At 44.7% G+C, this 14,089-nt stretch overlaps 1 protein-coding gene across 1 annotated transcript in view; it reads right to left on the reverse strand.

Annotated features, from left to right (window-relative positions):
• Positions 1–5,480: 5,480 nt before the first annotated feature.
• Positions 5,481–14,089, reverse strand: part of Lamp1 (lysosome-associated membrane glycoprotein 1) — a 45,341-nt gene continuing 36,732 nt past the window's right edge. Inside the window, exon 5 of the mRNA XM_077657421.1 lies at positions 5,481–6,845. Coding sequence (XP_077513547.1) covers positions 6,703–6,845 — 143 coding nt within the window. The 3' untranslated portion in view covers positions 5,481–6,702. The remainder of the gene's footprint in view (positions 6,846–14,089) is intronic.

Consider the following 14,089-nt stretch of genomic DNA (forward strand, 5'->3'; position numbering starts at 1 on the left):
AGTCCTACATTGCTTTTTCCTCTGAAGCTCAACTTGATACGCTTGTGGTCACTACCTAGACTTCTGGAACCATCTTCATCTATGCTCATTACCCCTAATCTGTTATACATCCTCTGTGACATTAGTGCATAATCTATCGTCGAGTGCAGACTCCCCGCCTCCCATGTTATGAGCCCTTCACACTTCTCGGTGCTGTTGCATACAACTAAATCATGCCTGTCACACATGTCCTGCAGCATGCTTCCTGTCGAATCCGTGTACCCATCCAGGTCTTTTAGGTGACATGAATGCACATATAATTATCTCGCCCTGTCCTCCTAGCTCATCAATGCCGCTTGCAATACATTCTAAAATTTTCCTGTTTTCCTCTTTGGCATTGACCCCTGTCCACAGGTATACAAAGCCAAGGAGTGTTAGCTTGCCTGCCACTGTTCCTTTTAGCCATAAATGTTCCCTGCATCCCAGTCTAACCCTTTAAAAATTCATACTTTTATGAATGAATGCCCCAATTCCACCTCCCTTTCTGCTGCCCTCTGTTCTATTGCAATATTCCCATGCGTAGTCTGGGTTACAGGGTGGTTGCTCCATGTCTCTAAGATGTGTTTCCGCTAAACCATATACCATTAATTCCTCCCGTCTTAACTGTTCTTCTATTTCCTCCCATTTCAGTCTATTCCTGCCACCTTGCATGTTAATGAAACCTATATCTGAATTAACTTGGCCCTGGCGCTTGCGTCTCTTTCTTCCCCTATGGTTCCATTGTCCGTTTGATCTTAATTCTTCCTTCTCTACACTGGTTCCTTCAGAGCTCTGGGTCCCCCCAAAAAAGCTGTTGCCTGGCGACCTATCCTACTACCCACCTTCTTGCCAGTGGCACCACCGTAGTGGATGCCATCCTGTGCAAAAGGGTGGGGCCTAACCTCGTACACTTCCCTGTTCACCTCCATCACCTCGTATCTTAGTCGTCGACTCAATAGCCTAATTACCCGATTAGTCTCCACGACCCTCCTTTCCGTTTCGCGTGCCTGTCTCTGGACCTCTGGGATTGTGCATATGGTCACATGCACACTGTGGAGCTGTGACAAAGCAGCGCCATCTATGTTGTAGAGATGAAAGTAAATGTGAATAGCTTGCGCTGAGGCACGATAGGTGGCATCTGTCAGTTTATGGAGTCCCTACGTTTCAAAGATAGGCAGGGTACGAGGGACGCCCCAGCGGAGGGCTTCGGTAATTTCGGCGATCTGGGGTTCTTTAACGTGCATTGACATCACACAGGGATTGTGGATTTGAATTTGGAGGACCAGCAGACAAAACTTTTGAAGACGTCACCTGCATGGTCCGAATGCGGAGCCCGGTGGTAACACGACAGTTTCGCCCCAGCGGGCAGCAGCGCGGGTGCAACCCTTCGTGACCTCTTCTGGCTTCAGATGGGCAGGCAGCGGTGACCAGAACTGTGTGCGCCATGCTTTGTGCTGGTGTCAACCATTGCGATGTCATGGAACCCACACCGGCCGAGCGCCTGTGATGTACAGTCTTGGTCAAAAGTCTTAAGGCCAAAGGCTTATCGTTTCAGCTGCGTAACAGAGCCATTACGGCACTATTAAAGACCGAATGAACTTGAAATGCCAGCAGAAGGTTTCTTCCTGCGGTAGAGAAGCCTCCTGCTTGACTTAAGTATTGAATGATCTGCTACATGGAACATTCATTTCGCTGCACCTGTGCAATGTCAGTGCACGTTAAAAATCCCCAGGTGGTCGAAATTTTCGGGAGCCCTCCCCTACGGCACTTTTCTTTCACTCCCTCCTTTATCCCTTCCGGCGCTGTTCAGGTGTCCAAGATATACGAGACAGATACTGCACCATTTCCTTTCCCCACAAACCAATTATGATTATTATTACTGAACGCTGTGGCCTTCTGACCAAGGCTGTACAAGTCTGTGTGCTGTTGTGGCCAACCAATGCCATGAATGCAATGCCAGCGGAGAGGTAACCTCCATTACAATCTTCTCTTTTTCACTATGAGCTTCCTTCCCTCACAACGTGGTTGAGGTGTCCACCGATATGCGAGGCAGTTACTGAGCCTTTCCTTTCCTCTAAAATCGCAACGGAGATGCATAACTGCCAATTCAGGGATGGGCTGTTATGAGAATCCTCCTAGAGATTCCCAGGGATTTGCCTAACGAGACTCCCTAGCAGTGCTGCAGCACGCTGTTGCATTCTACTATGAAAGGCAAAGCTCAGGCGTCCACCATTTTTTTTTTTTTTTTTACTGGAACCACGTGTCTAGTCTCATAGTGTTATGAACCACCAACCAGCAGAGCTGTCTACGTTTAGTAAGCGATAGCGCCAGCGGTACCGCCGGTTGCATTCTGCACATCGCAAGTGCACGTTGCCCATTTACCCAGACTACTTCGACAAGCGCTAGTGGACCTAAAAGTGACCCGTGACGAAACCATTCCCTGAGGTCATTTACATGTTATACACAGAGGACACAACTATTTCCTTCGACAACACTCAGATTTTCAGCAGTGTTGCCAATTGCGCGTAAGCATTGCAGTAAAGAAGTTTGACTTGGACTATGGTCAATGACCGCTTCATTTTACATACATGTTCAGGCGCGAGCAAAGATTAGCACAAATGAAGTGGTGGTCCAGCCATTTCAAGTTCTGGAGCAATTCTTGGAGCAGAAAAATATTCATATTAATTTTGGAGCACCTTTGTATCAGAATAACAATTGCGGAACAACCTGGGAGCAGCATGAACGGAATAAACGAGTCCCCCAGAAGAGTTTGTTAATAACGAGATCAGGTTATCACGTGTAGTTAGCAAGAAAAAAAAAAGGAAAGGTGTTCACAAGAGATTAAACATTTTATTATGCTGGCACTGTCACGCACTCAAGTTTAGCCAAGCGTACATGCTTCACTTTTAAAGGACACGTTCACTAGAAGCATTCTTTTTTCATGTTGACACTGTCTCAATGCTTCTTGGAATTTTTTACAAATTCATCAAGCTCGTGAAGTGCCGAAATTCATTGTTCCAACAAAGCTTGACCTTCTTCGGCGCTCTTCAGGGCGCAACCGACATGATGCGCGAACATGGAGGAAGGAAAACTCGGGAAAGGCCCTCTCTTTTCGAGCTGCAAGCCAAAAAAATGTGCCGGAAGTCACGTGCTTTCTCAAGGACTACTGCGAGTCTTTGGCCGACGGCGCAGCCAATAGTAACAATAGGCACAGCGGAGTCACCTGCTGCAATGCCTGATACACATGCGTGCCGAGACGGCGGCCAAGTAGGGGGAGATTGCTTCAAAAAACTGCCTCTATAGAGTTCTTTCCTCCCTCCATGTATGCAAAACTGGTCGCTACATTCTACCACGAGCCAGCCCACCAGCGGCCTGGGTTGCCAACTGCGGAAACGTTTTAGTAGGTTGCCGCCTGAAAGCCTGAACGGTTACAAAAATAGTTGTTTTCCCACGAGCACTTCTTTTTGCCGCAGCTAAGGTGCAATATTGATCAATTTGCAGCTTGTGGAGCAGGCTGTAGCAGTAAGATGTAAATAGCCAAGGGTTCGACGAAAGTTCGTCAGGTCAGGCATTAGTAGAAGCAAAAGATGACTGTCACTAACCAAGCCAAAGTAAAAACAAATTGAAGTTTCGGAACCCGTACGGGTTCCTTGTTCACATTGAGGCTAAAATGGCAGTGGTCGAAACTTAAATACGCAGAATATGACTGTATGTACACGGGTGGCATCGTCCCTTCCTTCCGGTTCATAGTATCAGGTGTTGTCTGGATGAATGATGACTCAAGCAAAAGGAGTGTCGTCAGGTTCCGCTCTTTGGAAAGAATTTCGGCGTTGTTCCAGGCGATGCGAGTTTTTTCGTGCGCGTGCTCGGCAATCGCATTGGAAGCCACTTTATGGTTATGAACATCGTGCTGATGCTCTCAATCTTCGGGGAATTTTCTTGTTTTGCCTATGTAAACCTGGTTACAATCACCGGACAAGATTCGGTACACAACACCAGGAAAGCGGTTATCTGGAAGAGGGTCCTTGACATTCACCAGCATACTTCGAAGTTTGCTGGAACGCATGTGTCCGGAAGGGACGATGCCACCCATGTACATAGTCATTACGTCATATTCTGCGTAAATTCGACCACTGCCATTTTAGCCTGTGTGAACAAGGAACCCGTACGGGTTCCGAAACGTCAATTTGTTTTTACTGTGACTTGGTCAGTGACTAATCTTTTGCTTCAATATGTAAATGTATCAGAATGGCATAGCTGGAGCACCACTGCCACTGCTGGTACAATGGGTACAAGTTTTCCCCTGGTCTGGTGCTCTTTAGGGTGAAATGCTTGGGAAATGGATCTGTCACCCTCACCTTGAGTAGAAGAAAATACCTTGTGACATCGCGCACTTCAGCCACAGATGCCCTTGCGCCACAAAAATTCATCGCCACTTATCCGAGTGTTCATAACCGCAGCTCCCAGCATTGTCACCTGCCACTCCGTTGGCTCGTTGCTGAGGCCAATATCTTTTGGTTTGGTTAATAGGGGGGGGGGTGTTGAACGTCCCAAATAGACTGGCTATAAGGGATGCCGTAGTGAAGGACTCCGGAAATTTCTGGTTTGGTTTATGGGGTTTAAACGTCACTAAGAGACTCAGGCTATGAGAGACTCAGTATTGAAGGGCTCTGGAAATTTCTATCATCTGGGGTTCTTTAACATGCACCAACATCGCACAGTACACTGTCCTCTAGAATTTCGCCCCCATCGAAATTCAACCGCCACGGCCGGGATCGAACCAGTCTTTCGGGTCAGCAGCCAAGCGTCATAACCAAGCCATCACGGCTGATACCAATATTTTTTGCTGACGGCTGTACCTTGCATTAAATAAGACATTCTGGACTTCTGAACTCCAAGATTTGAATGCCATTATGGAAAAAAAGATTGTGGTGCTTTAGCAGTCTCATTAGACATGATTTTGTGGCACAGGAAACGGTAATCGCTCGTTAGCATCAAACACCTAAATTGTTGCTGCACTTGGCATTCCTAGTCCTGTAAGCATTTTGGGTTTAATTATAGGTGGGGTTTAACTGAACGACCAGGAGCGACTCTGGCTATTAAGGACACCGAAATGGAGGGCTGAGGATTTAGAACACCTGGGTATCTTGAACATGTGCAGACATTGCACACCACAGGCATCTTTATATTTAGTCTCCACTGAAAAATGGCTGCCACGGCCAGAATCGAACCCATGACCTTGGGATCAGCAACCAAATGCTAAAGCCACAGAGCCACCCTGTGGCTCTAACTGGCTCTGTGGCCAACTCTGACTCTAACTGGGCATCCTCAAAAGGGCCAAAGAACATACCTCCAATATTGCTTACACATCAAATGTGCAGGGGTTTGCATGCTTGCAATTGAGGTGCAAAGGACACCACACTGTAGAAACCATTTTCCACAGAAGAAACTTAAAGACGAAGTCTAGAAAGTACTCTTTATTAACTCTCAGTAAAAACGCTCAAACACCCAAAAAGTACTTCAGCTGGAGAAAGGGACCACTGCATCGCATCACAAGGCAACCTAATTGATGGCATATAGTATTACACCCTCCAGACACTAGGCACGAGCATTTTTTCTTCATCCCCACCCCCTCCAGTTTAAAACCTAGTGAAGTGAGAAACTGAACAACAGCCACGAAGAGAAAAACTGAAGCGCTAAACACATGTAGGAACCGATGCCTCGTGGCCCCTTCCCCTAAGTATATGTACACTTCCTTCGGTCCCAGAGGAAAAGAAATTTCCCACAATTCGTGGCCTCAGTCCTGACTTGCTGCAATTCAAATGTAACTCTTAACTGCATATACACACAAACACACCTCATGTAGCCTCTTAAGGACCGAGAGTGTGAGAAATTGCTACACCATGAGCTAATGGCTAGCTACAGGTGTGTCAGGCACTCCTCAGGAGACCTTGCCTGCAACGTCATCAACACTTGTGTGAGCAGTGCCAATGGAGGGACTGGCTTTCGCACTGGTGCAGGTCAAAACTTCAAAGTTGGGGAGGGGAGGGGGGGAGGTGTGTGCTTTGGTAGGATATAACAGCGCACTGAGGCAGGGAAGAAAAACGAAACACCATTTCTATAGGACATGATGCACCCCACTCACTCTCTCACATCTCACTCTGCTTGCCCAGGGCAAATGGCAGGGAAGGAGGGAGGGTGCAAGAAAGGTCACTAGAAAAACCTGGGAACAAGGAATACGAAGCAACAAACAACGAATGGGCAGAGGCAGGGAGCCATGTATGCATTAAACTGGTCAGCCGCTTGCAACTATTTGAAATATCAGAAAAGAGGCAGCTGATAACCTATGAAACCTCAAAGCATCAGTTACGTGCTTCAGAGACAGTTGGGCAGAGTAGACGTGCCCAGATTAGTGAGGAAAGTATTCCAGGCACGGAAAAGAACTGGAGGAAATGAGCACGCTAGTATTGTTACAGACGGAGGGGAGACTGACCAGTGACCAGTTGGGCCAGGATAATGCCATACCGTAGCATTTGGCGCAACAGCTGGGCATAATTGCTAATAGGGGAGACTTGCCACCAAGGGGGAAAAAGGAAGGTGTGCGGTAGGAAGTCATTTAAAAGGAAACAACAGGGAAAAAAGAACGAAGAGTGGAAGAGGGACACTGGATCCAAGCAGTTGTTCCTAGACGGACTGGTATCCCTTCTGCCGGCTCTTGCTGCGGCCAATGAGGTAGGCAATGAGTACGATGATCACGAGGGCTGCCAAGGCTGCGCCAACTGCGATGGGCACAATGTTGCTGATGTCGCCCGCTGAGCACTCCACAGCTGAATGGGAGAGAGCACAGAACAGGACTGATCAGTATAGTGGAGCAATAAAAGCTGCACATCTGTTTCTTCAAAGGTCTCATGCTAGGAAATTACATGAGAGAGTGAGAGTTTAATGGCAAACAGTTGTAGAAGTCAAAGGTTTTGGACAAGCCATTTTAGTGTCAGTGGGTCGACGACTGTGGCAACTTCGGTGGGAAGGCCATTACAGTCCAGTTATAGTTATAAATTATTCAGCTGGTGGAGGTGAATTCCACGCAGTGACCCGTGTATACCAGAAACACCAGGAGAGTTACTGCTGCTTCGCGTTCTAGCAGCCAATGCTGTGGCCGAAAATGCACCACATGACTTGGAGGCGTACAGACACTAAACTTTAGCTGTTCTCTTTGGAATGATGCACAGCATATTAAAAAACAGAAAGCCATGTGGATTGTGTCAATAAGTGGTAATTTAATACAATTTATTTCTCCCGTGCTGTTTTGATTTTGGTTGTAACAGCCAAACGACAGTTGAGACGTAAAAGACATGTTCAGGATACGCGAGCCATATGAAAACTCCAGTACGGTTGTTTGTTTCTGTATTTCAGTTCGCACTTACGCAAGCCTGCTCAATAATTCAAACGAAAAATAAACAAGCAGCGATTCTATGTCTCTTGCATGCCTCATGAGACCTGAACAAGTCTTGCATGTCACAGCAACTGTTCAGATTTTGAAGCCGAAACGACACGAGAAAAACCAATTAAAAATTATTCGGCTGCCGTACGTGAATTCCATGTCGTGATACATTATACCACTGCCCAGTGCATCACTTCAAAAGAAATAAATATTCATCCAAAAATTTGGTGCCTGCCCCTTTGAAGGTCCGAAGAAAACGCTTGGTTTTGGCAATGAAAATATTACTGCCTGGGAGTGTGAAGCAGCCAAGCCGGCCTTGGGGAGAAAAAGCATCGGCCTACCAGCTTGCACAAGTCCGGTGGCATAGGCCGCCACGATCCTATGCATCTGGCACTAAAATGGGTCTGATCTGGACCTCTCGTAGCCTTAACTGAGGGCATTTAAAACTATATCCTTGATAATTTTTGTCTGACTTTTTTATATGTGAAAGTAAAGATCAATGCTGCTGAAACAGTCAAAAACAAGTACAATTTTTTTTTCCAGAAAATCTTCACATTGCGACCGGAATATCCCCATCATCGTCAGCCTGACTGCACCCACTGCAAGGCAAAAGCCTCTCCCATGTCTCTCCAGTTAAACCTGTCCTTTGCCAGCTGCGTCCACCCTATGCCTGCGAACTTCTTAATCTCATCCGCCCACCTAACCTTCTGCCGCCACCTGTTACGCTTGCCTTCTCTTGGAATCCACTCTGTTACCCTTAAGGACCAGCGGTTATCTTGACTTCGTATTACATGCCCTGCCCAAGCCCATTTCTTTCTCTCGATTTCGACTAGGATGTCATTAAGCCGCGTTTATTCCCTCACCTACTCTGCCCACTTCCGGCCTCTTAACATTGCACCTATCATTTTTCTTTCTATACCTTGCTGCGTTGTCCGCAACTTAAGCTGAACCCTTTTCGTTAGCCGGCCTCCACGTTTCTGCCCCGTAGGAGAGTACTGATAATATACAGCTGTTGTAAACTATTCTCGTGAGGGGTATTGGTAACCTGCTAATCATGATCCGAGAGAACCTGCCATATGCGCTCCACCACATTCGTATCCTTCTAGTTATCTCCCTCTCATGATCCGGATCAGCTGTCACTACCTGCCCTAAGCATTCCTTTACCACTTCCAGCACCTCGCTTCCAATTGTGAACTGCTGTTCCCTTGCGGGACTGTTGAACATTACTTTCGTTTCCTGCTTGTTAATTTTTAGAGCTACTGTTCTGCTCTGCCTGCCTAACTCATTGATCACGATTTGCAGTCCACCTCCTGAGTGACTCAGCAAGGCAATGTCATCAGAGAATCGCAGATTACTTAGGTATTCTCCATTAGGACTTCTCCTTCCATAAATCAAGTCTTGAACCTCCACGTCACCCTTAGGAACAACCTGGAACATTTAACTAAAAGAGTTACTGAACTGGAATGCAAAATTGAAACTCTTCCTTCCAGTCAACCTGTGTCAAATGCTGATATCTCTAAAAAAAATAAAAAGGACGAAGCTGATGATCTGGAAAATCATTCAAGGCAGTCAAACGTGTATTTTGGCATCGATGATTCTGATCCTTGGGAAGACTGAGCGGTATGCAAGAGAATTTTGTTCAGAGAAACTTGGCATTACTGTCACTTCTGTTGCCAGAGCTCACCGCCTTGGCCGCCTTTTGACTGACAAGAAACGTCTCATTATTGCCAAATTTTATAACGAGAAAGAAGTCGAATCAGTCATTACTCTTGGCTACAAACTAAAGAACACCAATCTTAGCATATCACGCGACTACTCTGAGGCTGTTCGTGATAAGCGCTGTAAACTGTGGCAGTTTTCTAAGGCGCTAAAGAAGGAGGGGGACCGGATTCGTCTGTAATAAACTTCATGTAAACGACGCTTATCTCTGGGGCACTGCTGGCAATCGGGCTGCGCATCTGAGCCTTATGCCGATGGACAACATTCAAACCATCATGCTGCTTCAGACCTTGCTCCGCCAATCTTGCCGGGACCGAAGTGCTTAGATAACATTTTCTTCCTATATAGTAACATCAGAAGCGTTACAGCGAGAAGTGATGCCCCCTACTCCCTAATGGACTCCTCCGAAACCTCGCTAATAGCATTAACTAAAACGTGGCTAACCGATTATATCTCAGATGATGACACCCTTTCATGCAAATAGTGTTTTAAATTTTTTTGGTGCGACAGAAAGAACAGAAGAGGAGGTGGTGTGCTTATTGCGATTAAGCAAGAGCTGATTTCTATACCAATTGTTACTTCTACTTAAACATTATTGCTGGTGTGTTGTATCGTCCACCCGACCTGTATGATGGCTTTGCAGATGAATTTTGACGCTTACCGACAGATGCGTGTATGCGCTTCCCAAATTCTGTCCTAATTGTGTTTGGCGACTAATTTCCCAGGTATGAATTAGGAAACACTTTCTCCTAGTGACAAGGATGCGCACGCTTTGCTACAAACTTGTCTTGATTTTCATCTAACACAGCTCATTACAAAGTCCACACGATCCTCAGGTACCACTGCAAACATTCTCGACTTGATTCTAACCAATAATCCCGATGCTTGTTCTAAAATATTTCACCTTAATGGTCTCTCTGACCATGAAATTATTACTGGGTGCATCAATTGCAGAATTATCGACAGAAAAACTACCACCAAGCTAATCAGGTTTTATAGCAGAGCTAATTTTGACCAAATGAATCATGAATTAACCTCTTTTTCTGAAAAGTTCTTGGCTGAATCTTCATTCCGTTCCATTGAACAGAACTGGATACTGTTTAGAACTACCCTAATTAACCTCATTATAAAATACATACCGGTTATCAAGATTAAGTGCAGCAAAAGTGCGCCCTGGTTCAATGGGCGGCTGCGAAGAGCTAATACGAAAAAACATTTGTATAGGTAGGCAGTTGCTAACAACCTATTAAACACGTCGGAAAAATACGAAGTGATAAAAATTACCAGAAAATTCTTAAAGCTACCCGTCGCCAGTTTTATACGACGTTTTGCCCACAATGCTGTATAATAACCCCCTTAGGTTTTGGAGCGTAATTAACCCTCATTCACATCCTGATTCTTTCTTGACAGGTTCTAATGGTGACCAGCTGGACGATGCGCATTCTGTACAGCTCTTTAGCAACGCTTTCTCATCTGTTTTCACTCAAGTCATCACCCACCTCTCCAGTTCTTAACTCATTTCATAGTTACTCTACACCCCCAATAGTCATTAGTGATAATGGCATTCTTTATTTGTTAACTAATCTTAAAATTACCACAGGTGCATATCTGGTTAGTTTGAACAACAAAATATTAAAAAACATACCTCAGTATTTTTCAAGTCTTGTCTGCGCTGTTTCTCAGTCTTTATCATCTGGCTCCATCCCTCACAACTCGCGTGTAGCCGAAGTAATACCTATTTTCAAATCGGGCATCCGCTCTGATCCTCTAAACTATAGACCCATTTCACTGACTTGCTCTTCCTTCAAGCTCCTTGAACACGTCATACACACTCAGATCATTCATTATCTTGAAGGGCATAGCATCATATTCAAATATCAGCACGGTTTTCGCAAAGGATTTTCTTGCGACACTCAGCTTGCCGGACTTACTAAAGACTTTTTACTTCTTTGGATGCCGGAATTAAAGTCTATGCTCTGCTTTTGGATTTTTCGAAGGCATTTGATCGGGTTCCCACCATAGAGTACTTCTCAAGCTATCGCATCTTAATGTTCACCTTCAGGCACTAGCATGAACAAGACTTCCTTTCATCTCGCGTTCAGTTCACTTCTGTTAATGGTTCTAACTTTACAATGGCTCATGTCACATCTGGTGTACCCCATGGGAGCGTGCAAGGTCCCCTGCTCTTCTAAAAATTATTAATGACTTGCCAAATTGCATTTCTTCACAAATACTGCATGCTGACGACTCTGTTGTGTACCGAACCATTACAAATGACTGACCGACAATCTTTACAAACTGACCTCGATTCTATAAACACTTGGTGCCAGTTGTGGCTTATGACCCTAAATCCCTCTAAAACAAAGCTCGTCTCCTTTACTAGACATTCTTATCGCATCCCAACCACATACTCTCTTCATCACATAACAGTTGAGACAAATTCCATTTACAAGTATCTAGGAGTTTATCTTCAATCAGACTTAACCTGGAACAATCATAATAACTTGATTCTAGCAGCTGCTAACCGTTCTCTTGGCCTTTTAAAACGTAACCTTCGACATGCTTAATTACATTAATTCGACCTAAAATTGAGTACACTGCAGTCATATGGAACCCAGATCAAGCCTACATAAAATATAATAGAATCCCTGCAAAACAGTGTTGCTCGTTTCATTTATTCTGACTACTCACATTTTACTAGCGTCACGGCGTTAAAAGCTCGTGCTGGACTTAACCTTTCCCATCGTTGCAAACTGGCTCGCTTAACTCTTTTCCACAAAATTTACTATCATCCATTGCTTCGAGATGGTTTCTTTCAATCACCATCAGTAGTGTTTCCACGCCCTGACCATCCTTTCAAGATAAAACCCATCACACGTCACACTTCAAGTTTTGCCAAATCATTCATACCCAAAACCATTATTGACTGGGACCGGCTGCCTTCCACAATCGCAACTGAAATGAATACGACATCATTTCATGAACTTTTAAAAAATCAAAGCGGTGTGTAGTTTTCTTCAAGTTCTGTTCTGCTCACCATAATGTGAGTTTTGATTTTCGTTCTGTTTATTGCACTGTTTTATTTTTATCATGATCATTTTGCATTTTGTTGTTCCACCACATTTTGATACTTGCTGACTCGGTTATTACGCTTTTCTTGTTTTCTTTTTTGTTCTGTTCCTCATGTTAGATGTTCCTTCATGTATCTTCATGTTCGAAGTTTTACCCCCCCTATGTGATACCCTCGTGAGGAGGGCCTTTAGGGGTATCGTGAAATAAATAAACTATTATCCCCAACTGTCCCCAATTCAGGCCTCTAAATACCTCCTGTAAACAGGCGGCAAATAGCATTGGCGGGATTGTGTCTCCTTGCCAGACGCCCTTCCTTGTTCGAATTTTATGGCTGACTTTACGGAGGACTATGGTAGCTGTGCAGTTGCATATATATCTTCTAGTATTTTGACAGAAGGCTCTGATCACGCAATGCCTGTATGACTGCTGAGGTTTCCAATGAGCCGAATGCTTTCTCACAATCAATGAAGGCTATATATGTATAGGGGGTGGTTATATTCTGCGCATTTCTCTATCATCTGATTGATAGTGTGAATATGATCTATTGTGGAATATCCTTTACGCCTGATCATTTGGTTGATTAAACTCTAAGGTTGTCCTGACTATTAGCGATTACCTTAATAAATACCTTGTATGCAACGGACAGTAAGCTGATCAATCTAATTTTTCAAGTCCTTGGCGTCTACTTTCTTATGAATTAAGATTATATTTGCGTTCTTCCAAGCTTTTTCCCTTTAGTCCTTCAACAGATTTGCTGTTACTCAATCCTCACCAGCTGCTTCTTCACTTTGCATTGCTCTTAAGGATTTCATTACTTCCTCTTTCATTACTGGCGGGATGAGACTCATTGCTGTGCGGTACTGTCTCTCTCATTAGCGTTCTGATCACATTGGCTACTGTATAGATTTTTGCATAACTCTTCGGCTACTTTAACCATCTTATCCATATTGCTAATGACATTGCCCTCCTTGTCACTTAGCGCATACATCTCGTTTTTAACCTAAGCCTAGCTTCCTCTTCACCGCTTTCAGGCTACGTACGTTCTTTAGAGCATGCTCAATTCTCTTCATATTGAACTAACTTCCTTATGTCTGCTACCTTCTGCTTGTTTATTAACTTCGATAGCTCTGCTAGTTCTATCCTGTCTGTAGGGTTAGACTCCCTCATGCTTTGGAGTTTCTTAATCGGATCTTTCGTCTCCCGAGATAGCTTGCCAGTATCCTGTCTGTATCCTTTCCTCCGCGAGGCAGGAGTAAACGATTTCCATTTCCGCTGAACTGCATTCTGCTGCATGGTTTCTCTGAACATCCATATGTGTGCATACTTGTGGTACACAGTTCTACATTTTTAACAGAACAAAGAGTTTGCTACTTCATGTGAGCTACGCTGCCGTATAATATATAATAAAGGGTCGTGCGCTTAACGAAACCCTTTCAGAGGCTCTTTATCCACAGTGCTCTGCATCCTCGATTTTGATTAAGATTTTAAAGCAGTCAATGCAAATGTAAGAGTCAACAGAAGGCATTAACTGGAATATCCATATATGCTGTATACAGCTGCTCTATGAATGCCGGACCATGGCCAACAAATTGTGGCTCCGTACCCAGATACAAACGTCCCTGGCAAAGCAATGCTAGGCCGTTCTACAAGCCTGTCTGCAGGAAACTACACAATTCACTCACTGTAGGCTGCTCTCCTTGCAAGGCTCGCAAGGAAATAAATTTAACAGCACAAATGAGAAGCCACGCTCTTCACAGGTGGTAGGGAGCGCAAGTGGTGAATTCATCACAGGACACTTCCAACCAAGAAGCCAATTGCACGAACTGCTAAGAGTAGGTC

Source organism: Amblyomma americanum, chromosome 3 (assembly GCF_052857255.1).
Source record: "Amblyomma americanum isolate KBUSLIRL-KWMA chromosome 3, ASM5285725v1, whole genome shotgun sequence".
NCBI classification, from domain to species: Eukaryota; Metazoa; Arthropoda; class Arachnida; order Ixodida; family Ixodidae; genus Amblyomma; species Amblyomma americanum.